The sequence below is a fragment of the Canis lupus genome, chromosome 20 (genome assembly GCF_003254725.2).
Source record: "Canis lupus dingo isolate Sandy chromosome 20, ASM325472v2, whole genome shotgun sequence".
Taxonomy (NCBI): Eukaryota; Metazoa; Chordata; class Mammalia; order Carnivora; family Canidae; genus Canis; species Canis lupus.
Genome location: NC_064262.1, coordinates 3,392,672 through 3,419,835, shown reverse-complemented (window position 1 = coordinate 3,419,835; position 27,164 = coordinate 3,392,672). Strand labels below are relative to the sequence as shown.

At 43.8% G+C, this 27,164-nt stretch overlaps 1 protein-coding gene and 1 long non-coding RNA gene across 6 annotated transcripts in view; one reads left to right on the top strand and one right to left on the bottom strand.

Annotated features, from left to right (window-relative positions):
- Positions 1-9,517: 9,517 nt before the first annotated feature.
- On the bottom strand, positions 9,518-19,004 carry LOC118351575 (uncharacterized). Of its 2 annotated transcripts, XR_004807209.2 has the most exons (3): positions 18,821-19,004; positions 12,319-12,651; positions 9,518-9,989 (listed from the first exon to the last, which is right to left on the bottom strand). It is a non-coding gene; the product is annotated as an uncharacterized LOC118351575 (long non-coding RNA). The 2 variants fall into 2 exon arrangements; XR_007404256.1 differs by lacking the exons at positions 9,518-9,989; positions 12,319-12,651 and adding an exon at positions 16,961-18,535.
- A 164-nt stretch (positions 19,005-19,168) lies between these two features.
- The window catches only part of ACAD9 (acyl-CoA dehydrogenase family member 9), a 49,554-nt gene continuing 41,558 nt past the window's right edge, over positions 19,169-27,164 (top strand). For 2 of the 4 annotated variants that reach the window (XM_025448596.3, XM_049098543.1), the window contains exons 1-2: positions 19,315-19,453; positions 25,070-25,163. Coding sequence is in view for 2 of the 4 variants with exons in the window: in XM_025448578.3 (XP_025304363.1) it covers positions 19,229-19,378; positions 25,070-25,163 (244 nt within the window). In the remaining 2 variants the exon portion in view is untranslated. Of the gene's footprint in view, positions 19,454-25,069; positions 25,164-27,164 lie in introns of all 4 variants that reach the window. The other 2 variants (XM_025448578.3, XM_049098542.1) reach the window with 2 other exon arrangements.

Below are 27,164 nucleotides of genomic sequence, written 5' to 3'. Positions count from 1 at the left end.
CCAAAATGGCCAGGTGGAAGTCTCGTCTTGCTATTTAGCAGAATCTGCTCTTTCCTTTGGTGGAAGCATTTCCTCCTTGGGAATGAAGACCTCCAAATCAGCAGAGCTCAAAGTTGCTGGGACAGAAAGTCACATTTCTGTGCAAGGGTCCTAGGTGTAACAGTGAGAGAGGCTGCCCCTGCTTCTGCCCCTACATTTTGGCACCTGTGTGTTCTGAGCATGGGGGAGACACCAGCATGCAGTGGAGTCTGGTTCAAAGTATGTCCTGCATCCTGTAGCACAGAACTGTCCTTCCACGGCAGTGTCCCCCCAGCTGGCTCTGTAACTTTCAGGAAGCCATTCCTCCTCTAATGTAGGCAAGCTGCTCCTTGGTGATGATGGATATATGGTGAAACCAGTTAGGGTTTGCTCTTTTTTTTTTAAACTTTTTCTGTTTAATTCTACTTTTGGACATACAAAATACGTGGTTCAAAAAGTCAAAACCACGTACATTTTCAGAAAATCCCGCTTCCAGAACCATTCCCCCATCCTTACTTCACTCCTAGCTGCTCCATTGGCAACCATTTTCACTAGTTTCTAGGTGTATCATTCCAGTGTTTTGTTGTGCAAAATTAAGCAAAGATACAATTCCCCAGCCTTTCCTCCACAAAAGATAGCACACGGGCACACTGTTCTGCATCTTGCGTTTTCACTTACAATCCCTCCGTTATCACCAACGTGCTGACTCAGCTCCAAATCCACCGACCTTGCCTTGCTTGCTCGGAGTCTATTCGCCACCTGGCACGATGCTAACCTTTGTAGATAGAGGGCGCTGGAGGGGCAGGTTCTGGTGAGTTTCTGTCTTATTTGCTTGGCAGGTGACTCTTTTTCCTGCTTAGGAGTTGTAGCAGGCAATGCCCTGCGTACACTCTTTTGTACATCTCCACCCAAGAGTTTCTTGCTTGCAATTCGTGGCCCGAAGTTCAAAACCCATCAGGTTCTGCCCACCTGCGCCTTGATGGGAGGTGTCCTGTTGCCCCTGCCAGCCCCTGGTTCCCCAGGTTGGTAACTGCGGTCGGGCACTGGTCCAGGGCAACCCGGTGGCCTGCACCCGGACCTTCTCCATGCCAGCCTCCCGTGCAGTGCAACGGCCCGTTCCTACCCACAGGTTTGTTTCTTCGGCGGGCATCTCTTTCAGCCCCCTGGTATTTGTTGAGAGTATGTTTTCTTTCCCTTCTTTTTATTTATTTATTTTTTATTTATTCCTGAGAGACACAGAGAGAGGCAGAGACACAGGCAGAGGGAGAAGCAGGCTCCCTTCAAGGAGTCCAGTGTGGCACTTGATCCCTGGATTCAGGATTATGCCCTGAACCGAAGGCAGACGTTCAACTACTGAGGCACCCAGGCATCCCACTTCTTTCATTTCTTAATATTTAATCCCCTCTAGTTACAAATCCTTTACATTAAAATTTCCCTGGCCAAATTACTCTGGTTTCTGCTCCTCTGGACTCTGAGGATACCAAGTTGGTGGTGCCTTAAGTAGTAGCAGGAGGTAGACCCATAGTGATGGGATTTGGAAACAGGTTGTATGTAGCACAGGCTTGGGTGTGGTGCTGAGCACCTCGCCAGTGGGAAGCAGGTGCTAGCAATCGGTGGCTCGCATTGCCATCACAGTTAGTGAAGCTGTGGTCTGTGGTGGATTGTGATGGAATGCCAACTGAAGCAAGTGCCTTGGGAACCGTCCTGAGGGGTATGGCAGTAACGATCAGCACAAGGGTGGGTTTTCCTACGTACAGCACTGGATCACCCAGAGAGAAAATGGCATTGCTGAAAAGCAAGTGCAAATGTAACTGTGTGTGTTGCTGGGTTTCCGGCAACAGTTGAATCCAGTCTTGCGATTTCTCATGTGAAGGTTAGGGCACTCATCAGGAAAGGATAGGATCCTGAAACTTAGAATAGGGACATCTGGTTGGATCTAAATGAAACTGAGACTCTTGAATCCTCATGTCACTCTGAGCCTCTCGTGCCAGCAGAAGTATATTCCCTAGCTCCCATATCTGAAGGGACTATCCTTCCTTTGCCTGAGAGCCCTTGGATACCCACCGGGGCACACTAAAGAGATGCTCATGTCCCCCCAAACCCATGACAACTATCACCTGTTACCATAAGACCCATAAGTAGGGCCGTATCTCAGTCTGTTCCTGGGGGACAGCACACATTATGACCCAAGAGGACGTTGCTTACACATCAAAAGAATTACAAGATAAACCACATTTTGTTTATCCATTCATCTGTGGGTGGCCACTTGGGTTCTTTCCATCTTCTAGCTATTGTGAATACCGTGAATATTAATGTATCACTATTTGAGTTTCTATTTTTGTTGCTTTTGGATATACACCTGAGAGTGGAATTGTTGGGTCACATGGCAATTTTTTTAAAAGATTTTATTTATTTATTCATGAGAGACACCGAGAGGCAGAGGCATAGGCAGAGGGAGAAGCAGGCTCCCTGGGTGGTGGGGGAGCTGATGCAGGCAGGACTCAATCCCGGGATTCCAGGATCATGCCCTGAGTCGAAGGCAGTTCAACCACTGAGCCACCCACATGGCAATTTCTAGTGATTTTTGAACCCATTATTGACTGTATATGCTCAGTGGGATATAGTCCAAGGACAAAGGGAACTGCAAATAAACCTTAAACTTCATTCAGTTTTATTATAATTGGTTAATATTGTTACTTTAAGTTGAAACTATGTACATTGTTAAATAAAGCAAATATATCAATCTTAATAAAACTGATATTTTGGGCAGCCTGGGTGGCTCAGTGGTTTAGCGCCCCCGGGGCGTGAACCTGGAGACTCCGGATCGAGTCCCACATCGGGCTCCCTGCATGGAGCCTGCTTCTCCCTCTGCCTGTGTCTGTGCCCCTCTCTCTGTGTCTCTCATGAGTAAATAAATAAAATCTTTAAAAAAATAAAATAAAACTGATATTTTAATATAAGTAGAAAGATATGAATATATCAAAGAAATTCAGAAAAATTCTATAATGTAAATTTGATTTGGAATTATTAATCATTCCTGATTTTGAAAAATAGACTTTTTTAGATCTGTCCATTGCAGGAACCTAGAAATAAGAACGCTCCCCTCAACCACCACCAGGAGCAATGAACATTTTTAGCACCCAGATTTTAGTTTTACTGCTCCTCTTTAGGAAGGATAAAGGACCCCATCAGACAGATGGCTTATTCTAGGTCCTCAGTAGAGAGGAGGAGCCTGAGACATTCTATTTTGCTAAAAAGGTAAGGAAACATTGAGACTAAAAGGAGTATGTTGACAGAACACAAGAATTAGCTTGAATGAGTTCTAAGTGGCCACCTCTGGACAATTTGAGCATAAAATAGTAATAAATGTAATTGAGTATAACTCTTCAAACAAATTAAAATCCATGGGTCCATAAGGATACACAAAAACTAGAGAAACTCACTTTCTCCCAATAAACATAATGACACCAATTTCTTATTCTGAAAATTGATAATTGAAAGAATTATTGAGATGCCTGGGTGGCTCAGTCAATTAAGCGCCGAACTCTTGATTTTTTTTTTAAGATGTATTTATTTATTCATGAAAGACACAGGCAGAGGGAGAAGCAGGTTCCATGCAGGGAGCCCAATGCAGGACTCAATCCCAGATCCTGGGATCACGACCCGAGCCGAAGGCAGGTTCCCAACCACTGAGCCACCCAGGTGTCCTTGTTTTGTGTGTGTGTGTGTGTGTGTGTGTGTGTGTGTTTTAAGATTTTATTAATTTGAAAGAGAAAAAGCATGAGCAAGAGAGCATGAACAAGGGTGAGCAGCAGAGGGGGAGGGAGCAACAAACTCCCCACTGAGCAGAGAGTCTGATGTGGAGCTTGATCCCAGGACCCTGAGATCATGACCCGAGCCAAAGGCAGATGCTTAACCGACTGAGCCACCTAGGTGCCCCCAACTCGTGATTTTGGTTCAGGTCATGAGCTCAGGGTCATAGGATTGACCCTGGCATCAGGCTCCATGCTTGGTGTGGAGTCTGCTTAAGATTAGCTCTACCTCGCCCACTGCCCCACCCCCACTCTCACTCACTCCCTTTCTCTAAAATAAATCAATAAAATCTTTTTTTAAAAATCCTAAAAAAAAAAAAAAAATCCTAGTGATAGGGGCACCTGGGGGACTCAGCAGTTGAGCCTTTGGCTCAGGTCATGATCCTAGGGTCCTGGGAATGAATCCCACAATCGGACTCCCCTCAGGGAGCCTGCTTCTTCCTCTGCCTGTGTCTCTGCCTCTCTCTGTCTCTCATGAATAAATAAACAAATCTTTTAAAAAATCCTAGTGATATTGAATCTGAAAATTAAAAAAAAAAAGGAAAGAATTACTTACCCTATCTCATTTGGAGGAACTATAATTCATCCCTAATTAAGAAAGCCTGGGTTCTTTAGTTTTATTTTTTTTTTAACAGAAGAATCCCAACTAGTAAATGTAAATGAATTGATTGATTCAGGTGAGAATCATCAATGCATGCTAAGACCAGCAGTGAAAGGTGGTTGGGGAACAAGATAATTTGTACAGTGCCAAAATATCACCACATAGATAACTTGCTAACTAGTAAAGGGGAAAAACATAGTTTTACAGGAGTGATCTGGTTGTCACCACATTAACAAAGTGATCAGGAATGGGACAACTAGATATTGAAGCATTTCGTTATGTGATTTGGTTTTTTTTTTTTTAAGATTTTATTTATTTATTCATGAGAGACACAGAGAAAGGCAGAGACACAGGACGAGGGAGAAGCAGGCTCCATGCAGGAAGCCAGACATGGGACTTGAGCCCAGGGCTCGATCCTGGGGCTGCAGGATCACGCCCTAGGCCAAAAGGCAGACGCCAAACCGCTGAGCCACCCGGGAATTCCCCTCGTAATGTGATTTGATATGAAGTACACAGCATCACCTTTTGCCAAATGGTTTAACCTGAATCTTGCCAAACATTTAGACTTAACTTCTAATACAGCAATTAAAGGGAATAGGAAGGTTAGATGTAATCATGACGGAAACAGAATTAGATCTAAAATGTGAGACCACTGGTCTAGAGTCTTCAAAAAGTCCATTTGCCTTATCCTTCCTTCTTCCCCCTTCATGGGCAATACAGTCCAAAGGTCATTAGAAGGGGCCAAGCAAGACAGGTATCCAGCCAAGGTTGGGGAAGGAGTCCTGCAGGCCGGAGCAGGGTTGAAAAGGACATCTACGTGTAGAACAGGAGGCATGCAGCAACCTTATCAGGGTCTTAACAGGTGAAGAGGATGAAAACAGGGAAGAATAAAGTGGCAACAGCAATGGAGATTGGTTATGTGGAGGGGAGTTGACAAATAAGTTGCTGTCTTAAGGAAAAAGGGAGCCAGGCTTCTCATCGTCAGAGAAGGGGGTTACAAACATAGGAAGAGAGAAATTAAGAATGAACCCCATAGTGATGGACTGAAATTGGGTATATTGCAGTGTATTCAGGGGTATTTTTAGTTTTATTTATTAATACCATCTTTACACCCACCATAGGACTCACACTCATGACCCTGAGATCAAGAGTCACATGCTCTTCTGACTCAGCCAGCCAGGCACCCCTGTATTAGCTATTAATTGTTGCATAAAAGTTACTCCCAAATTTAGAAGCTTCCAACAATCCATATTTATTATCTCATAGTTCCTGTGGGTCAGACATGCAGGGACTTCTTAGCTGGTGGTTCTGACCTAGGGTTCTCACCAGGTTGCAGTCATGGTGTCAGCCAGGGTCACAGTCCTCCCAAGGCTTGACTGGGGCTTTCAAGCTCTCTTACATGGCTGTTGGCTGGGGGATTCTGCTCTTCACCATGTGGCCCTCTCCATAGCACTGCTCCCAGTGTGGCAGCTGGCTTCCCCCTACTATGGGTGATATAAGAACCAAAGTAGTGCCACATTGTCTTCTATGATCTAGTCTCAGTGACACAGGGTCACTGCTGACTTCTGTTCATTAGAAGCCAGTCACTAGGGGATCCCTGGGTGGCGCAGCGGTTTGGCGCCTGCCTTTGGCCCAGGGCACGATCCTGGAGACCCGGGATCGAATCCCACATCAGGCTCCCGGTGCATGGAGCCTGCTTCTCCCTCTGCCTGTGTCTCTGCCTCTCTCTCTCTCTCTCTGTGACTATCATAAATAAATTTAAAAAAAAAAAAAAAAAAAAGAAGCCAGTCACTAAGTGCAGCCCACATGCACTTAGGTGGGAATTACGCTAGGGTAAGAATGGGGACCATCCTGGGGGCTGCCTGTCATTATCTACATCTACCCTTTAATCTCCAATGATTCCTATCCATCCCACATGCAAAATATGCTCACCCCTCTTCCCCAAATATCATCCTATCTTCATGATCTTGTCATTCAGGTTCAGATAAGACTCTTCAAACACAATTCCTTTGTCTCCTGAACTGAAGAGGTAAGTTACCAGCTCCCCCACCCTCCCACAGCACACATGCCAATGCACAATTGTGAGATACACATAGGAAAGCCACTGTAGACCTATTCATAAAGGGGGAAAACGAGAGGCACACAGCAGTCAGTGGTTCACTTTGAAAGAAAATGTTGGAAGCTCATTGGCTGGGACTTGGTCCTATTTCTGCCCTAGAGTGACAATGGAGAGTGACTCTCCATTGCTCTTGGCTCTTCCCTCTGGGTATCCTTCCTTCTTCATGACAGGTAGTATGTGTTTGCAGCTGTATGATTTTCTCAGCCTGTTTCCTGCCAGTAGAATTTTGGATGTCCAAAGGCCTCTTTTCATTTCTTACAGTCTCTGTGCCTTTCAGACAAGGGCATGGATCCCAGGAGGCAGGGTCATGGAGGATCATCTTGGATGCTGGCTACCACTTGGTGTAAATTCAAGGTTTTCAATATAGAAAGATAAATAAATAAATATAGAAGTAAATATTTCAGAAATACATGTATTCTCTGTGTTTGCTGAGAGGAATTGAGAGCATTGAAGACTTCGTAGTCAGGAGTGTACCTAGTGCCCAGATCTTGGCTTCTGAACACTGTTCTCCATGAACAGGAACCAGGGCTCCAGGGCATAATGGCTGATTCCAGGGCAAGGACAGAGAAAATACTAGATGAGTCTAGAGCACTTTGTTGTACCAGAAAGTAAGGACATGCTCAAAATGGCATAGGAGCCAGCCTGAAAGGGCTCCTACTTTAAAAATATGGGATAATTTGAGTTTTAAAAATGAGTAATTATAGAAGTGATTATACTAAACATTGAATAAAATAGGAATCCATATTATCAAGGTAAAATGCATTAATTAAACATCTCATAAGGACTGGGATATTTACATAGTTCAAAGTACTCAGAGCACCTAACTGGCTCAGTCAGCGGAGCATGTGATTCTTTTTTTTTTTTTTTTTTTTTAAGATTTTATTTATTTATTTGACAGAGAGAGAGAGCACACGAGCAAACAGGGGAGTGGCAGGATGGCATTGGGAGAGGGAGAAGCAGGCCTCCCTCCAAGCAGAGGGCTGGGGAGGGTCTTGACTCTGGGCTCATGACCCAAGCCAAAGGCAGACGCTTAACCAACTGAGCCATCCAGGTGCCCCAGAGAATGAGACCTGATAACAGGATTGTGAGTTCAAGCTGCACGTTGGGTTAGAGCCAACTTTACAGAAATGTACCTTCCTACCACCCTTATGTTTATTACAGCATTATTTACAGTAGCCAGGATAAGGAAGCAATCCAAGTGTCCATCCATAGATGAATGGATAAAGAAGATGTGGTGTGTGTGTGTGTGTATAGACAAAAAATATATATACATCAGTATTACTCAGCCATAAAAAGAATGACGTCTTGCTGTTTGCAACAACCTGACTGGATCTTAGAGGGCACCAGATGAAACAAAGTACTTTCTCACAACAGACTTATCAATTGCAATGGGAAGAAGACCAATCTTTCAGTAAAGGAGCTGGGCAGATACCACCTAGGTCATGCACCACCCAGGAAAATGCAGTGAGGAGATCATAGCATTGTTTCTGTGATATTCTTGCCAAAGATACTTGTTCTGGATCTAATGACGAAGCATCAGATGAACCCACACTCTAGGATGTTGTATAAAATAACCAGCCCATAGGCTTCAAAAATATGAAAGTAAAACAATCAAAGTGATGAAAGTAAAGGAATGGCCAAGGCACGTTTCTAGACTGAAAGAACTAAATGCAACACATGGTTTGGGGGCTTCCTTCTTTTTGTTGGAAAGATCTTGCCGGGATGATTGGGAAAAAACGGAAGTTCTGAGGATTAACTTGTGGTAAGGCATCAAAGTTAGCTTCCTTATTTTGGAGATTTTATTGTGGCTCAGTACTTCTTGGGAGCCTGCAGACAGGATGTCAGCAGGAGCTGCAGCTCAAGTGGGACTGGGGGACCTGCCCCTGAGCTCACTCGTGGCTGTTGGCCAGAGGAGGCTTCTCTCCCTCACTCACCAGGCGAGATCTTTCTATAGGGCCAAGTGTCATGACACAGCTTCCCCCAGAGTGTGTGATATAATACAGGGAGAGAGAGAGACCCCAAGTTAGAAGCTGAAGTGCCTCCAGCCTAATCTCAGAGGTAGCATCCCAGCACTGTTGGTCACAGAGACCAAGAGTGGTACCTTCAGGAGGGGTACTTCACGCACTACTGTGAAGTTGGGGATTATTGGGGGCCATCCTCAGAGGCTCCCGCCACACTCCCATTCACCCTGTTTTCCCTTTAGGGGCGAACATATATCAATTAAAGATGAACCGTAAGTTGGGTGGAGCTATTGTTATTTCTGCCGTAGTAGAAAAGCTTATTAGATTGCCAGGGAAATTCCTTGGGCATGGGGAAGAATCCTATTTTCCAAATTTTCCAAGTTAAAGGAAAGAATGGCAAAGAGAAAGAGCACGGCACCTGTCAAAATTACTTCTTCGGATCTTCCTAAGGCTTTAAAAGGGTCTCTTCCCTCCCTCTCCCCCTCCCTGGCACTCTGCTGGCTGCTTTTATCTGCCTCATAGCTTTATATTCTCCAGTCGCTCTTATCTTAGAGGAAGAAAGTGGCTCAGAGAGCTGGTCTCTTGTGCAAGGTTACAGCATTAGGAAGCAGAGGAGCAGGAATGGAACCCTTCTTCTGTTTGGATCCTAGTCATGTGCCCTTCCTTTCCTCCAGAACCTTCAGATTCACAGATTTCCCTATGGGCAGAACCAGCAGCAAGAAATGCTTTTTAGGGATGCCTGGGTGGCTCAGCAGTTGAGCATCTGCCTTTGGCTTGGGTCGGGAACCTGTGGTCGTGGGACTGAGTCCCACATTGGGCTCCCTGCCTCCCCAGCCTGCCAAATCTCTCCTCCAAGACACTATTGTTACCAGCTTCTTGGGATTCCTTCCAGAGATATTTTTGCATAGAACGCATGTGTGAAGGATGCCTGGCGGGGGCTCAGCGGTTGAGCGTAGGGTCCTGGGATTAAGTCCCACATCAGGCTTTCTGCATGGAGCCTGCTTCTCCCTCTGCCTGTGTCTGCCTCTCTCATGAATAGATAAATAAAATCTTTTTTTTTTTAAGCATGCATGTGTGATTGAGAATTCTTCTTGTTCAGGCAGATTTATATTTTATTTCGATATAACATCTATGAAAATCAGAAAGTTCTTGCCAAAATATTGAGAGCTGCAAGGCTTCAATACAAGCATCCACATTGTGTACATCTTCGTCATGATTTATTATGTCATGATTCATTCTCAGTCATATTTCACCATCTTTGTGGATCTTATCAATAGAACTTAGCTCCTAGTTATTCTCATAGATGGATACAGATACAGAGCCCAACACTTTCCTTAGTTACAAATGTTTGAATCTTAAATATCAAGTGCTTGCCCTCTAGGACCCCTTTCTGTACTGGATCCCTTGTTTCCTGGGTGTCATGGCCTTTTTCTCAGTCTGTTCCTTTGCTTTGATGGAGCATATCCTCCAGTGGCTTCCTGGAAAAGGATGCATCATGGGAGATAAATTATTTGAGCCTCTGCATGTCTGAAAATGCCTCTTTGCCTCACTTTACTGAGAAATTAACTGTCACATGACTGCCCAGCAGACTTGGAAAAAGACCCATTTAACTCTTCTCAAACCCCTTTTACCTAATCCTCTGTATTTTAGACATTCCTTACCCACATTTCAGAAGAGACTAGCCTTTCCAGTTCTTAACCTTTTGAGAAATCTGTGTTATAGAGATTGCTTCCCAGCTTTTTCCACTGGCAGCTCAAGGTTGGGCTGTGTACTAAGTCACTTACAACTTGTCCATCTGCTTTCCAACTTCCAGATTTTTACTATGTTGTCTTCTCTCCTGTTCTCTTCAACTTTAAGGATTTATCTTTTGTGCTGTTCTTGTAAAAACCCTTATTCCAGGAGTACCTGGGTGGCTGAGTAGTTGAGCATCTGCCTTCGTCTCAGGTCGTGATCCCTGGGTCTTTGGGATCGAGTCTTGAGTCTCACATCAGGCTCCCTGCAAGGAGCCTGCTTCTCCTTCTGCCTATGTCTCTTCCTCTCTCTGTGTCCCTCATTAAGAAATAAATAAAATTTTTAAAAAATCCATCCTTTACCCCGTAGTCCTCCTTCTCACTTTTTGAGTTAAAACCCATTTCACATATTTAAATTCAAACTAAATTCTTTATCCTTAACACACATAAGGAAATAATGTATTTTACAACAACCTATAATATGTAATATGTATATTTACAGTTTTTATTCCCTTAAAAACCAGTTTGGTAGGGGTGCCTGTCTGGCTCAGTCAGTGGAGCATGCAACTGTTGGTCATGGGTTTGATACCCTCATTGGGGGTAGAGTTTACATAATAAAAGTTTTAAGAAAACACTTTGGTATCCATGGTAAAAAATGTTGGTGCCTGAATATACTCCTTTATCTCACTGGCTGAATCCATATACTTAACTGGATTTTGTGTTCAATTCAAGGAGGTACTTACTCATTCACATGTGGCAAGAACTAAGAAGAAATAAGCCTTCATGCTAGGGAAATATTTCTTACTATATGGCACCCCAAATGACACTTTCACTGTGACCTGGAATCCCAACTGAGATGTCTGACACCTTTGGCTGGACATACAGAAACCTCATTGTTGTATACCATTTGTAGGGCAGTGCTGGGCACCTAAGAGTTTCCAGACTACAGCCTGGCCAGCAATAGAATATTGGATCTTCAGGGGAAAAAGGAGAAAAAACCCTATTAATTACAATGTATTGCAGAGGAAAGTATAAAATTAGTTCCTCAGATGAGTTTCACTGTGTTCTCTCTCCTATAAATTACAGCTGAAAGAAAAATGAATCCAAGTAAATGCCAAGTTCTATTAAGTGATTAAAAGGAGTAATCGTCTTTAAAAGGGAACAGACCCAGTAATTATCAATAATTTTTGACTTAATGCCAAATCTCCACGGTCCCATAATCTGCATTTAGAACCTCCAGGAACAACCCAGAGGAGTTTTTCATGCACTTCATTTCTTTGATCGCGTGTGAATATACACTCCAGATCCTTCGTGGAGGCAGGCAGGGTAGAAATGATAAATGAATGAACGTGGAGAACAGAGCTGATTATCAGTCTGCATAGGAAATCACATTGTCATCTCCTAGGTATTTTATTGAGCTCTAGTGTCGAGCAAACTGTATTCTTCATCAACTAACTGCTGCGTGAGCACTGAAAGTTTTTTGAAATGCAGGCACTGACTTGGGACACTGAGCTGTTTCTACCTTCTGTGCTCAGTGGGTGAACCATTAAAATGAATTCCCCACATCGTGCTTGATTATCTGGTTTGCAGTCCCACTAGGCACTGGCTCAGAGGATTACAAAAAATATTGTTATTAGTTTCAAAGAAATGTTAGCGCTGAGTGCTAAATGCCATTGCTATAGCCCTAAGAGTCTTCTGAGAAGAGGCTGGCTGCAACACTTCCTGACGATGACCCGCTGTGTGTCAGGATTCCACTCCTGCAAGCGCCAGGGTAATGAGCTACACTTTCCCAAATATGTCTCCCAGTATTTATTTGTTTGAGTTGAAGAGGTATACAGCAGTCCTCCCTTATCCACGGCATGGATGCATCCCAAGACCCTTAGTGGATGCCTGAAACCGCAGACTGTACCAAATCCTATATACAGAGATTTTTCCTATACCTACATGTCCATGATAAAGCTTAATTTATAAATTAGGTACACAGAGAGATTAACAATAACTGGAACAATTGTAACTATATACTGCAATAAAAGTTACATGAATGTTGTCTCAAAATATCTCATTGTACTGTACTCACCCATGTGATGATGTGAAATGATAAAATGCCCACATGAGATATTTTAGGGGAATGGTGTAGGCACTATGCCCTAGCATTGACTATCAACCTTCTGAAAGTACATCAGGAGGAGGACCATCCTCTTCTGGATTACAGTTGACCACAGGTACTGAAGCCACAGGAAGTGAAACTGAGGATGGAGGGTGCTAGGGACTGCTATACTCCAAAATGGGCCCTATTAGCAAGGACTGGCATTGCATCTTCTTGATGCGCAGTCTCCCATAAGTTAAGGCTTTCCCGTATTGGCGCTGCCACTTTGCCATCTTGAAATAAGATTTCACTCTCCTGGCTTTCCTGCAGGTACAGAAGACCCCAGTAAGTTAACGCGATTACCTGGCTCTTACTTGTACCAACTGCTTTGGGAATTCTAAGAGTTTCAATACAGCATTTGTTATTATTTCATACACTTTTCATACTGGAATGATGGGGGCTACGTGCTCTAGAACTTGGATCTTTGGCTATTTTGGCTTTTGAAACATAAGAGAAAAAGTATTTTTTAAAAGATTTTATTTATTCATGAGAGACGGGGGGGGGGGTAGAGACACAGGCAGAGGGAAAAGCAGGCTCCACGCAGGGAGCCCGACACGGGACTCGATCCCAGGACTCCAGAACCACGCCCTGGGTCAAAGGCAGACGCTAAACCACTGAGCCACTGAGGAATCCCCAAGTATTTTGTTTTTATTGTTGTTAATGCTTTTAATATTTTCAGCTCTCTTGAGATTTTGAAAGACCGTCATCATGAGGACCAAATCTGAACTTAAAAGTGTCTATTTTTAAGCTTTTTTTCTTCCTTTTTAACTGAATCATTAGACTCTGAAATCTATGGTGGGTGAAATGAGAGAAGTCAATATTAGTCCATTGAGTCCTATTTAAAAATACATACTGTGTATTGATTTCATCATTTTAGGGTTGAGGAAACTGAGACTGTGGGATGAGTCACGTCTTGCCCATGGCATGGTGGCAGTGAGGGAGTGGGAAGAACAGGACAATGTGTCTTGTCTGAAAATACACTGTTAGGCAGAAAGACTCGTTAGATGAGTCCAAAATATTTACACTGATGATTATACCCAAGAAGGAACAGAACACACATACAATGAGCAACTGTATACTGGGTGCTGTGCTTGCCCCTTAGCGCAATCTTGCCTTAAAGGTACTATTACCCTCAATGACTTGGTGGAGGTGAAGAGTAAAAGACCTGATGGGACTCCTGACCTTATCCATTAGACTAGTTTGGCCATATTTCAGGTCATCCAATAATGGGGAAAAAGAGAGGAGGGCTGAGCACCTGGTGTATGGATTCTTGTTTTGTTTTGTTTTTTTCCTTGGGTGACCTTTTTTTTTTAAATAATAAATTTATTTTTTATTGGTGTTCAATTTGCCATCATACAGAGTAACACCCAGTGCTCATCCCATCAAGTGCCCCCCTCAGTGCCCGTCACCCATTCACCCCCACCCCCACCCTCCTCCCCTTCCACCACCCCTAGTTCGTTTCCCAGAGTTAGGAGTCTTCATGTTCTGTCTCCCTTTCTGATATTTCCTACCCATTTCTTCTCCCTTCCCTTCTATTCCCTTTTACTATTATTTATATTCCCCAAATGAATGAGACCATATAACGTTTGTCCTTCTCCGACTGACTTATTTCACTCAGCATAATACCCTCCAGTTCCATCCACGTTGAAGCAAATGGTGGGTATTTGTCATTTCTAATGGCTGAGGAATATTCCATTGTATACATAAACCACATCTTCTTTATCCATTCATCTTTCGATGGACACCGAGGCTCCTTCCACAGTTTGGCTATTGTGGACACTGCTGCTATAAACATCGGGGTGCAGGTGTCCCGGCCTTTCACTGCATCTGTATCTTTGGGGTAAATCCCCAGCAGTGCAATTGCTGGGTCGTAGGGCAGATCTATTTTTAACTCTGAGGAACCTCCACACAGTTTTCCAGAGTGGCTGCACCAGTTCACATTCCCACCAACAGTGCAAGAGGGTTCCCTTTTCTCTGCATCCTCTCCAACATTTGTGGTTTCCTGCCTTGTTAATAAGATACTTAGGAATAAACCTAACGAAAGAGGTAAAGGATCTATACCCTAAAAACTATAGAACACTTCTGAAAGAAATTGAGGAAGACACAAAGAGATGGAAAAATATTCCATGCTCATGGATTGGCAGAATTAACATTGTGAAAATGTCAATGTTACCCAGGGCAATTTACACGTTCAATGCAATCCCTATCAAAATACCATGGACTTTCTTCAGAGAGTTAGTACAAATTATTTTAAGATTTGTGTGGAATCAGAAAAGACCCCGAATAGCCAGGGGAATTTTAAAAAAGAAAACCATAGCTGGGGGCATCACAATGCCAGATTTCAGGTTGTACTACAAAGCTGTGGTCATCAAGACAGTGTGGTACTGGCACAAAAACAGACACCTAGATCAGTGGAACAGAATAGAGAACCCAGAAGTGGACCCTGAACTTTATGGTCAACTAATATTCAATAAAGGAGGAAAGACTATCCATTGGAAGAAAGACAGTCTCTTCAATAAATGGTGCTGGGAAAATTGGACATCCACATGCAGAAGAATGAAACTAGACCACTCTCTTTCACCATACACAAAGATAAACTCAAAATGGATGAAAGATCTAAATGTGAGACAAGAGTCCATCAAAATCCTAGAGGAGAACACAGGCAACACCCTTTTTGAACTCGGCCACAGTAACTTCTTGCAAGGTACATCCACGAAGGCAAAAGAAACAAAAGCAAAACTGAACTATTGGGACTTCATCAAGATAAGAAGCTTTTGCACAGCAAAGGATACAGTCAACAAAACTAAAAGACAACCTACAGAATGGGAGAAGAGATTTGCAAATGACGTGTCAGATAAAGGGCTAGTGTCCAAGATCTATAAAGAACTTGTTAAACTCAACACCAAAGAAACAAACAATCCAATCATGAAATGGGCATAAGACATGAACAGAAATCTCACAGCAGAAGACAGACATGGCCAACATGCACATGAGAAAATGCTCTGCATCACTTACCATCAGGGAAATACAAATCAAAACCACAATGAGATACCACCTCACACCAGTGAGAATGGGGAAAATTGTTTTGTTTTTTTAAGATTTATTTATTTGAGAGAGAGCGAGGGGAGGGGCAGAGGGAGAGAAATTCAAGCAGACTCCAGGCGGAGCATGGACCCCGACATGGGGCTCAATCCCACCACCTGACATCATGACCCAAGCTGAAACCAAGAGTCATATGCTCAACCACCTGAGCCACCCAGACACCCCTGGGTGTATAGGTCCTAAGACATAGCCTCAGTTCTGCAGTCACTATTAGGTCTTATTTATTTCCAAAAACACTGTGCCAAGAATCACACTTCTTGTATTACTCTGCTAGGGCTGCTCTGATAAAAACCAGAGGGGCCTCAAGTGTCAGCTCCTACTTGAGTTCCCAGCGTGCTGGCATGCCTACAGATTTCAGACTCGCCAGTGTCTATAATTATGTAAGTCAAATTTTTAAAGAAACCTCTCAATCTATATTTTATTTTTTTAAAAGGTTTGATTTTATTTATTTCATAGAAAGTGCAAGAGAGTGCACAAGCAGGGGGAGCAGCAGGCAGAGGGAGAAGCAGACTCCCCACTGAGCAGGGGGCCTGATGTGGGCTTTATCCCAGGACCCTGGGATCATGACCTGAGCCCAAGGTAGATGTTTAACCCACTGAGCCACGCAGGTGCCCTTTTCAATCTGTATTTTTAAAAAGAGAAAGAAAAGAGCCACAGAATGAGTGACTTAACTCCTTGTTCTGGTGACTAGAAATCCAAGATCAAGATGTTGGCACAATTGATTCCTTCTGAAGGCTGAGAAGATAGCTGTTCCAGGCTTGTTTCCTAACTTCTTACAGTTTTCTGGAAATCTCTGGTGTTTTGTGCCTTATAGAAGTTTCACATGATGTTTCCATCCTCTCACATGGCATTCTCCCTGTGCATATTTGTGTCTAAATCTCCCTTCCTATAAGGGCGCTTCCTAAAAAGGTACCAGTTCATATCAGATTAGGAGCTCATACTACTGTAATATGACTTCTCCTTAGCTAATTACATCAGCAACAGGATGGAATAAGGTCATATTTGGAGGTACTATGAATAGGACTTCCACAAATGAATTTTGGGGGTACAAAATTTAGCCCATAATATCCCATTATCTTTGTGGCTTTCAACAAGCCAGTGACTTCCATGTTTCTCTAATAACTAATGTACCCCAAACGGGAATGAATATGCATCAAAAAAGAAGTAGTAAAAGGACAAAATTTAGCATAGAAAAGTATTCCCTGAGGGACATGTATCTACGTAGAGAAGTTAGATCTCTGAACAGTAAGGTGTTAGCAACTTCTCAGCAGGAAATAAACTGGTGATAAAATTTGCACAACTTATTTGTGAGCCCTTTCCTTAGGATATTGATGGCTATGAGGCAGGAACCTTGGCTAGACTAACTCATTTTTCATAGAACTGATCATTGATCTTGTAGTCTTGGAACAGGAGACAACTCCACCCCTTCTCCCTGATTTGTGTAAGTAAATCTCTCCATTAGCTTTGCAGCTTTGTTTTTTTTAAGATTTTACTTGTTTATTCATGAGAGACACACAGAGAGAGAGGCAGAGACACAGGCAGAGGGAAAAGCAGGCTCCACACAGGGACCCCGGGATGATGCCCCGGACCGAAGGCAGGTGCTAAACTGCTGAGCCACCCAGGTGTCCCAAGCTTTAACACTGAGGAATCTAGAAATAGTTTCCTACTCAATGTGCCTGAGACCTAAAGCCAAGCATCTTGATATACTAACACTAACATTAGAGCCATGGAAGAGTGTCAACTTATTTGCTGGTTAAATTACATATGGAAATCAGTTGTGTTGATGTGACGGTACAGGAAGGACATTCAGAGATACTCAGAGTATTTCAAACACTGAATGTAGGAAATTCTATGTCTCAAGCAAACTGTTTAAAAATAGCATCCTATTTCTTAGAGGCTGATCAAGTGTACGATGAGAATTACACAGTGCAACCATTGATCATTTGTTGTGCGAGATGCTTTCATACTATTTTAATCCCTACAAGTCCTATGAGATAAGCGGCATTATCTTCATTTTTACAGAAGAGAAAACCAAACTTACAAACTGGCAAAGTAGGAGAACTTCAAAACTCTTCTTCCACTGCACATGCTACTAGAGTACTTACGCCTTAAACTTTTCCCAATTTTTGTTTTGGAAACTGTGTGCCACTAAATTTCTCACTTGCTTAAATATAGGGAGACCTCTGTTCACTAACAGGACCTGAGAGACTATCAGATTGAATGACAGGACATGTTTTGGCAAAAACTTACACCACCTCAACCTTGAAACCCAGTTTTTGTAATCTCACTTTTTGTTTTCCTGTGGGGTTAACTCAAAGGCAGTTGTTTGCAAAGGCCTTCTTGTGAAGCCAAGTGCTAAAATAAGCACCTACTGAACACTGATGAAAAGCAAGCTATCAAACCTTTCAAAGCTACAGAATAACTCGGATTGCAGAAGATGCTTGCAAGTATTATGCAACCAAACAAGTTTTTGAGCTCTTTCCTCATGATGTTGCACCATCAACTCCACCTTTTATTGGGCGGGCAGGCAAAGCACGGTAAGATTACTGAGACTTCCCCGGTTTCCCAGGGGTTCACAGGAATCCACCCAGGAGCTCTGAGGCCTTGCTACTGTCCGACCTGGGCAGCTCTTCCCTCTAGCAAGGCTTTAAGACAGGAGGGACACGATACTCTGCCTCAAGCATCTGCCGACGGCTGCGGGTTAACTTTACCCACATTTTCTCCTGGGATTTAGGTTATTGGTAAGAATGCTTTTCTTCCTGTAAATCACGGAGACATTTGTAAACCGAGGGAGGCTCGTGTCTTCCAAGGCTGTAACCTCCATGCATCCCCCGAGCCTTGGGGCAGCCTGGGGGGCTGAGGAGGGCGACAGCTCCCCCACCTGCGGGGAGGATCCGGGGCAACCTGTGGGGTGCGCAGGAGTCAGCTGGTGCTCTGTCCTTAGCTCGCCTTCTGCTCCCTCACCATGTCCCAAGGCCGGCTGTGACTCACTATCACATCCATACCTCTTTCTGGCAGAACAAGCCTTTTATTTTCCTCTTCCAACCTAAGTAAATGTAACTTACGCAAAAGCTATGCATCAAAAGGAATCATCAGGAATCCATCACTCACTTAAAACATGCAACCTTGGGACCCCGGGAGGCTCAGTGGCCGGGCATCTGCCTCTGGCTCAGGTCGTGACCCCGGGGTCCCAGGACCGAGGCCCGCATCGGGGCCCCGGGATCCCCGCGGGGAGCCTGCTTCTCCCTCTGCCCGTGTCTCTGCCTGGCTCTCATGAACAAATCTTTAAAAATAATAATAATAAAAGTTAAAATAAAAACCGCAAGGTTACCGGTACTGGGTTCCCCTCCAGAAAGAATACCGTGAACCACCGCCGACCCCACCCCCGCGTTTCCTTCAGCGTTGCCAAGTCCCCGTCGCGCCAACTGCCAAGAGGGCTCCCACGCACCCACAAGCCTCCCCCCGTGGGGACCCGGGCCGCCACCCACTTCCGGCGGCCACCGACAGCTCAGCAGGAAGACGCCAACGCGGCGCCGGCCCCGCCCCCTCGGCCTCGCCCCGCCCCCCACCGCCGGCACGTGGGAGGCCACGCATGCGCAACGGCGGCGGGCGGGGAGCGGCGGCCCAGGGGCGTGGCTCAGGCCGGTGGCGTCATCCGGCCGCGCCAGCCAGGCGCACGTGACTGAGGCGTTAAGAAAGACTGGTCGCGGCGGGCTCGGCGTGCAGCACGTCGGGCAGCATGGGCGTCGGGGTCCTCTTCCTGCGGCGGGCGCTGGCCGCGCGTCCCTCCCGGGCTCCCGTGGCCTTCGCCACGAGCCGGCGCCTGCTGCGCACCAGTCCGCCCAGCCGAGCTTTCGCCAAGCAGCTCTTCCTCGGCAAAATCGAGAAGGTAACGCCGAGCCCTGGCCGAGCCTCGCTCGCTGGCCTCCCGCCTTGCGCCCTTTAGCAGGAAGGAGGGGTCCAGGTGAGAGTCCGCACACCTGGCTGGCAGATAGGCCCGCCAGGCGGGGGTGCTGAAACCCCCAAGCCCCTGTGCCCCACTGGAACCCCTCCAGGGAAAGGGAAGAAGGCCGCGGGGCTCTGGGCGTCAGTCTACGGCTCTGACAGCGACTTCTTGTCAGGTCAGTTGGGGAAACCCTAGGCAGGGTGGGCCTAAGCGCCCGTGCACTCAGCGCTCCGGCCCCAAGTGCGCGGGCCTTGCCCTCTGATTCCTGAACAGCCGGACCTGGCGGGCCCCTTAGCTTTCAGAGCCTGAGTTCCGGCGCCTCACCCGCTGCCCATTCGGCCCCTTGGCAGGCTGGCTCCAAGGTGCCTTCCCCGCGCCGTCCCATCCCTGCCACCCAGTAGTCACCTCGCTGTTACTCCATAGTGAACAGCTGCATTATGAAGCACTCACCATCCTCTTAGTGGCGTTGACCTTGGCTCTGTGACTTTCAGCCTTAAAATAGAGCTAGTTATATGTACTGCCTCACACATGTGTTGTATAGTGAGATTTGTAGCTCGCGGACATGCTATTTAAACGGCCAGGTACTGTGCAGATGCAAGAGGCGACAGAGTAGGTAATGATTGCCCGCTTCACCACTTACTCGTCTTGTGACCTTGGCTTAGTCACTTCACCTTCCTGTGCCGGAGTGTGCTAATCTACACAATGGTAAAACTGGTACTTGCTCTCTCCTAAAGGTGCTGTGCAAAGCAAAGAAAAAAAAAAATCTGTGTAAAATGCTTTGACGTAGGCGGAAGTTTTGGCTGGCACTGTATTACTTCAGGAGTTATTCCCTGATTTTTCTTTAGACTGTTCCTCCAATCAGGCATTACAGGTGCAGAAGCTGAAACTCAAGAGTGGTTTGCCCTGCTGGGAAGTGCAAAGCTAGTTTTTAACATCTGAGAAACCATTTTCCCCCAGAACCTGAGGCTCTTGGGGCACTCCATCTTGGGACGTCTGTCACGCCTTCCAGCACATTGGTGAAAAAAACCCAAATCTTTCATGCTTTTCTTTCTCCAAGCCTGTGTGCCCATAGGATCTACAGTCTGTTACTATGGATGAACTCTCTACTCTTAGCAAAGACCCGCCTCATTCACTAGACCCCATGCCATCTCACCTGCTCAAGGCCATTGATCCAGTAATTCTCTCCTTTCTCATCTACATCAGAGATTCTTCCCTCTCTACTGTATCTTGAACTAAGGCCATCAGGCTTTTGTCCTTAACAATCTGCTAAAACTGCTCTCATGAAAGGTCAGTTAGTGACCTCCATGTGGTCAAACCTAGAGGTCTATTCTCTTCCTTGACACGCGGTTCATCACTCCTGGCTTTTTTTTTATTTTTTATTATTTTTTATTTTTTAAAATTTATTCATGAGAGAGACAGACAGAGACAGAGGGAGAAGCAGGCTCCTTGCGGGAACTCGATGCAGGACTCGATGCCAGGACTCTGGGATCACAACCTGAGCCCAAGGCAGATGCTCAACCACTGAGCCCCACCCAGGTGCCCCTTACTCTCCTGGCTTCTAAAAAACCATTCTCTCCTGGCTTTTCTGTTTACTTCATTGGTTCCCTTTACTTCATTGGTTCATCCTTCTCAGTCTCCTATGCTGGTTCTTTGTTGACTCCTTAATCTCTAAATTTTGACCAGTCTTTCTGACTAGCCCAGTCAGAATTGAGAATTTTCTTTTAATTGTTTCTAATTCCAATGTTGTTAATATATAGTGTTATGTTAGTTTCAGATGTACAATATAGTGTTTCAACAATTCTAATCATTATTCAGTGCTCATCATGGCATATTCTTAATCCCCTGGCACCTATTTCATCCATCCTTCCACCCACCTACCCTCTGGCAACCACCTTGTTTGTTCACTTTAGTTAAGTCTTTTTCTTTCTTTCTTTTTCTTTTTTTTTCTTTTTTTAAGATTTTATTTATTTATTCATGAGAGGCACACACAGAGAGAGGCAGAGACACAAGCAGAGGGCGAAGCAGGCTCCGTGCAGGGAGGCCGATGTGGGACTCGATCCTGGAACTCCAGATTCACGCCCTGGGCCGAAGGCAGGCACTAAACCGCTGAGCCACCCAGGTGTCCCTAGTTAAGATTTTTCTTAGTTCGTCTCTTTTTTTTTTTCCCCTTTGCTAATTTTTTTTGTTTCTTAAATTCCACATTATGAGTGAAATCATACGGTATTTGTCTTTTGGCTTATTTCACTTAGCATCATATGCTCCAGCTCCATCCATGTTGCAGATGGCGAGATTCATTTTCTTATGGCTGAATAATATTCCATTGTATATATTACCACATCTGCTTTATCCATTCATCTATGAGTGGATACTGAGGCTGCTTCCATAATTTGGCTATAATAAATAATGCTGCAGTAAACACAGGGGTGCATGTATCCCTTTGAATTCATGTTTTTGTATTTTGGGGGCAAATAGCCAGTAATGCAATTACTGGGTCATGGGTCCCTCCCCCCCCCCTTTTTTTTGAGTAATCTCTATACCCAACATGGGGCTCGAGCTCATGGCCCCAAGTTCAAGAGTCAGATGCTCTATCCCCAAGTTCAAGAGTCAGATGCTGAGGCAGCCAGGTGCCCCTGCCTTTTTTTTTTTTTTTTTCTTAATTCCAGTATAAAGTATTGTATTAGTTTCAGGTATATCTTTATTTTAACTGAAGTATAGTTGACACAATGTTACATTAGTTGCAGGTATACAATATAGTGATTTGACAAGTCTGTAGTGGCTCTCATCACAAGCATAGCCGCTCTCTGTCACCATACAACACTATTACAGTACCATTGATTGTATTCCCTATGCTGTACCTCTCTCCCTGGAAGCCTGTATCTCCCACTCGTCTTCACCCATTTTTCCTATCCTTCTACTTTTTCTTCTGGCACCCATTAGTTTGTTCTCTGTATTTCTGGGTCTTTTTAAAAGTTGAGGTTTTCTGAGGCTCAATCTATAGACTTCTCTTTTTATCCACAACTCTTCCTTTAATATTATATGGTATTGTGGTTTTAAATATCATCAACATTCTGATGACTCAAATATATTTCTCCAGCTCCTATTTCTCCCTTGAACCCCAGGCTTTTCATGTGTACCTTTCTACCCAGAAGCTCCACTCAGATGTTTAATAGACACCTCAGATTTAGCATATCTGAAACTGAGTTTCTGATGTTGCCACTCAATCTTGCTTCTCCCACCAGTCATTTTTATAGCAGATGCAGGTGGCTCTGTTGTTCAATTTGTTCAGGCCAGACACTTAGGAGTCCCCTTTGATGCCTCTTGTTCTCATAATCCACATCTAAGCCAACAGCAAATCCTGTTTTCTCTACCTTCAGGATATATTTAGAATCTGACTACTTTTAAGCCCTTCCAGTGCTACTGCCCTGATTCAAGCCAACATCATTTCTCAAAGCATTACTGGGGTTTGAGCTGGAACATAGACTCTGAGGTGCATAGAATCTCTGAATAAAGAGAAACCTTCAAGATCCTGTAGGGATGTAGCTGTCACATTGCCCTGGGTTGGACCCTTGCTATTCATAGAAATTCAGGGGCTACTGCAGGGACCAGTAAGGAGTTGAATGGTTGAATGGGAGGCATTTGGGTGACCTCCCTGTCTGCAGCCTCAACCTAAGCAGCTCAGCTTTTATCTATTTTACATATTTGGTTTCTGTAATAGGTTTATTTGAAAAACAGGTTCCACTGCTTCAAAAAATTTAAAACCTGCTGATAGAAATCAAACCCACACCCATGAAGCACCCCATTGGGTTCTTGAACATTGCTATCAGAGATTTGTTCTTATATGCACTTCAAAATCCCTTTCTTTGGTCGTAGGTGAGGGCCACCTAGCTGCCAGGCCGTTCACTTTTCTCACCTAGTGTGCTTACTGGTATCAGAACAGAATAATCTTCCTCTGACACCACCTGTTGCACAAGGCCCACAGGAACAATGAGGCCATGAAGGGCCTGGATTGAACCTCCGTATGTTTGGCTAAGCAGGTGGCTTTGTTCTAAGAGGCTGCAGAATGATGAAAGTCTCAGCATATTTTCCATCTAGACCCTTTGAGGGCAGGGTCAGGGATGGCTTGGGGGACAGGAATGCCTTTAAGTCTGCTGTCACTTTTGGGTAGGGACCCACCACAAACCTGTAGTTACGGGTCCTGAGGAGAAAACAGACTTGGGAGCATGTTAGCAGAATGGACAGCCTTCAGTGGTTGATTAAATACATAAGGGGCTAGAGGAGGAAGATTGAGGACTCTGCTGCTTTAGAGACCTTTCTTGAACACTTGGTGGGAGGTGCTGTGAGGAGAGGCAGGACTCCTGGGGGCTGGCAATCTGTGCCATGGGACATCACTTCTACGCGATTGCGAGACCAAATCTAAGTACTCATCCAAGTACTCGTGCTGTGCTGGCAGCTGAAGGAGTAGTAGAAATCCAGAAAGCCAGAGAGGCTAAGGACACAGCAGGAGGATTTAGGCACTATATAGTGATGATCCAGGGAGGAATCATAGGCCAGCTAGGAACACTGGCCTTTTAATAGTTTGAGATGGACTTGAAGCTCAGCTGTTTTCCGCACTGTGAGGTGGAAATAGAGCAGAGCCAGTATCTTTTACAAGTAATTTACTCATATTCCAGGACATACCTTCTGTCTTTTGAGCCTCACCTTCTGAGGGTCAGCTGTGACAGAAGAGAAGCTGACCCTGAGGCCAAAAGTCACACACGTAAGTGGTAGAGCCAGAGTTGAACTCAGGTTGATCTGACTCCACAGCTAGGTCTCCTGCAGTGATCCTCTTCTGCAAGTAATGGATGTCTTGGGAACAGGAGGGACAGAGGCTGGAGTGCACAGTTGGGTGAGAACCTGAGATATGAGGCTTTGTTACCACGGTGTATTTTCTTTTCTTTTTTTTTTTTCTTTAAGATTTTATTTATTAGAGAGAGAGCGGTAGCACAAGCGGGGAGGAGACGGAGAAACAGACTCCCTGCTGGGCAAGGAGCTTGATGGGGAACTTCGATTCTAAGACCACGAGCGGAAGGCAGATAGATACTTAACCAACTGAGTCACCCAGGCATGCCACCACCATATATTCTTGTTAGTGCAGCATCTTTGAACCCCTGGAATAACCAGTGTAGAATTTTACATTTCAGTAGAGAGATTTCCCATCCTGTTGCCTTTCATGATCCTCACAACACTCTTGAGTAACTATTTACCTGTGTGTTACAGGTGAGACAGTAGAAGCACAGAGAGGGGAAGGGGTTTGGCTGAGGCCACCAAGCTAGGAGGCTGCAAATCAGGGAACAAAACCAAGGGCTTTGAAATGTTAGGGCTCTTTGTTTCAGGGGACACTCATTGTAACTTGTTACTGATAGGGAATGCTGACCAGAAGAATAAACCTGCTTGAGTTGGGCAGAAGAGCTGTCTAGGTGGTGGAGTCTACTGCACAGTTCCTATTGTAGGATTTGTATTGTGTTTCCTTCAGTGAGTAATGCCCTGCCTACCAGATACAGAATCTAGCAACTCTGTTTTCTCCCCTCTTGATTGCTATTACCACTGTGGGAGGTTGCTAAAAATTAAATTTTTAGTAAATGTTCATCATTTTAGAAAGAAGTTTTCCCGTTTCCAGAAGTTAGCCAAGATGAACTTAATGAAATCAATCAGTTTGTGGGACCTCTAGAAAAATTCTTCACTGAAGAGGGTATGTATGATCTTCTTTATCATTACTAATTTCCATATTAAGAATGGTTACTTTGATACTTGCATTAAAAGCAATACACATGGGGGAAGCTCTCTTGAATGTCATTAATCATATAGAAATATCTATTTATAATATTTTGCTCCAAGAATTATCCCAATTGCTTTGGAATTTAAGAAACAAAACATGAATATTGGGGAAGGGAAGGAAGAATAAAATCAGACAAAATTAGAGAGAGAGGCAAACCATAAAAGATTCTTAACTAGAGGGAACAAACTGACAGTTGCTGGAGGGGAAGAGGTAGGGGGGGATACAGTACCTGGGTGATGGGTGATATAATGAATGCTGGGTATCACGTGTAACTGATGAATCACTAAATTCTACCTCTGAAACTAATAATACACTATATGTTAATTAAACTGAATTTAAATTAAAAACTAGAAAAAAAAAGAATCATCCCAATTGTGATTTTATTAGATGTCTAGTGCTTCTCGTTGTATGTGTGGTGAATGATTGCTTTTTAAATATTTCTAGACTTGCAAAACAACACTTTTGTACAATATAATAAAATGAACGACTAGAAAAATGAAAGAAAAAAAAAAAACAACCAAAGACCTACAAAATATAAATCCATTGATCATGTGCTTGGTTGTGTGGCAATGTAAAACTGCTATAAATGTTTTCAAATGTTTACTCTCTATTAACTTGTTGTGAACCAGGAATAGTCTAGCAGATGGCACACCACAGGTTGAGGGTACCAGTGTAGTCTGCAAGATCTCTCCCTTAGACCCATTGTCCAGCCCTTTGACAGCATTGCCTTTGGCAGGAGCTTTCTGGGGACTTCTGTGATGATTAATTGACAGTTGTATTTCTCTAGCACTGAGAATCCCAAAAAGTTCTTCTATAAATATGTGCCCTGCTAGGAGATTAAAACTGAGAAATTTAAAAAATCCTGTGTTCATTTATTAAAAATAATGAAAAGCTCATTACATATTAACAGAAACTATTTTAAGAAATTCTATTTATTTACAAATGAAAAAATACAGTGAGGAGTATGGTTTTACAGTTTTGTAGATCTTTTTAATATTCAGCTTATTGTTACTTGCAACAACAGATATCAGAATCTTGCTAGAACCAAGTAGAATCCAGCTAGATTCTTATAACTGTTTCTGAATTTAATCTACGATATATTTCTTTTAGTCCCTGGAAAACCCCACTGTACACTCATGACAGAATTAATAGTAAAATATTCTTTCCTTTTTAATTCTATTAAAATAGCTTTGGTCCTGTGGTCCCCGCCTCCACCCCAGCACACTTGGAGAAAATTCTACATTACTAACTCTTGTTCTGTTGCTGTTTTAAAAGTTGCTTTTAAATATCTTTTATTAGATATAATATAAATATAAAATATATATATATATATAAATATAAAAGTGTATACATATCTTTTATTAGAAATATTTTTGTTCTCATAGTTATCTTCTTGTAACTTTTCTTAGTTCCTTGTTCTTTTACTTAAGCTTTTACTATCTTATTTGTCAGGATTTTCATAAGCTTTATGGAGGTATAATTGATTTTTAATAAGTTGCACATATTTAAAGTATAGGATTTGATACATTTTGATATATATGTACCCCCAAGGGTACCCTTAGCACAATTAAGTTAACATATTCATTACCCCTAAACATTTTCTCATGCCCTTATTATCTCCTCCTCATCCCCTCCTGTTTCCAGACAACCACTGATCTGCTGTAAATTAGTTTGCATTTCCTGGAATTCTATTTAATAGGGTTCTGCATTACATATGTGTTTGGCTGGTTGCTTCTGATATAATTTTGAGTTTCATCCATGTTGCATGCACTAATAGTTCATTCCTTTTTTTTTTTTTTTTTTAAGGGGGTGGAGGGGCAGAGGGAGAATCTTAAGCAGGCTCCATGCCCAGCACAGAGCCCAGCACTGGGCTCAGTCTTAACAACCCTGAGATCATTATCTAAACCAAAATCT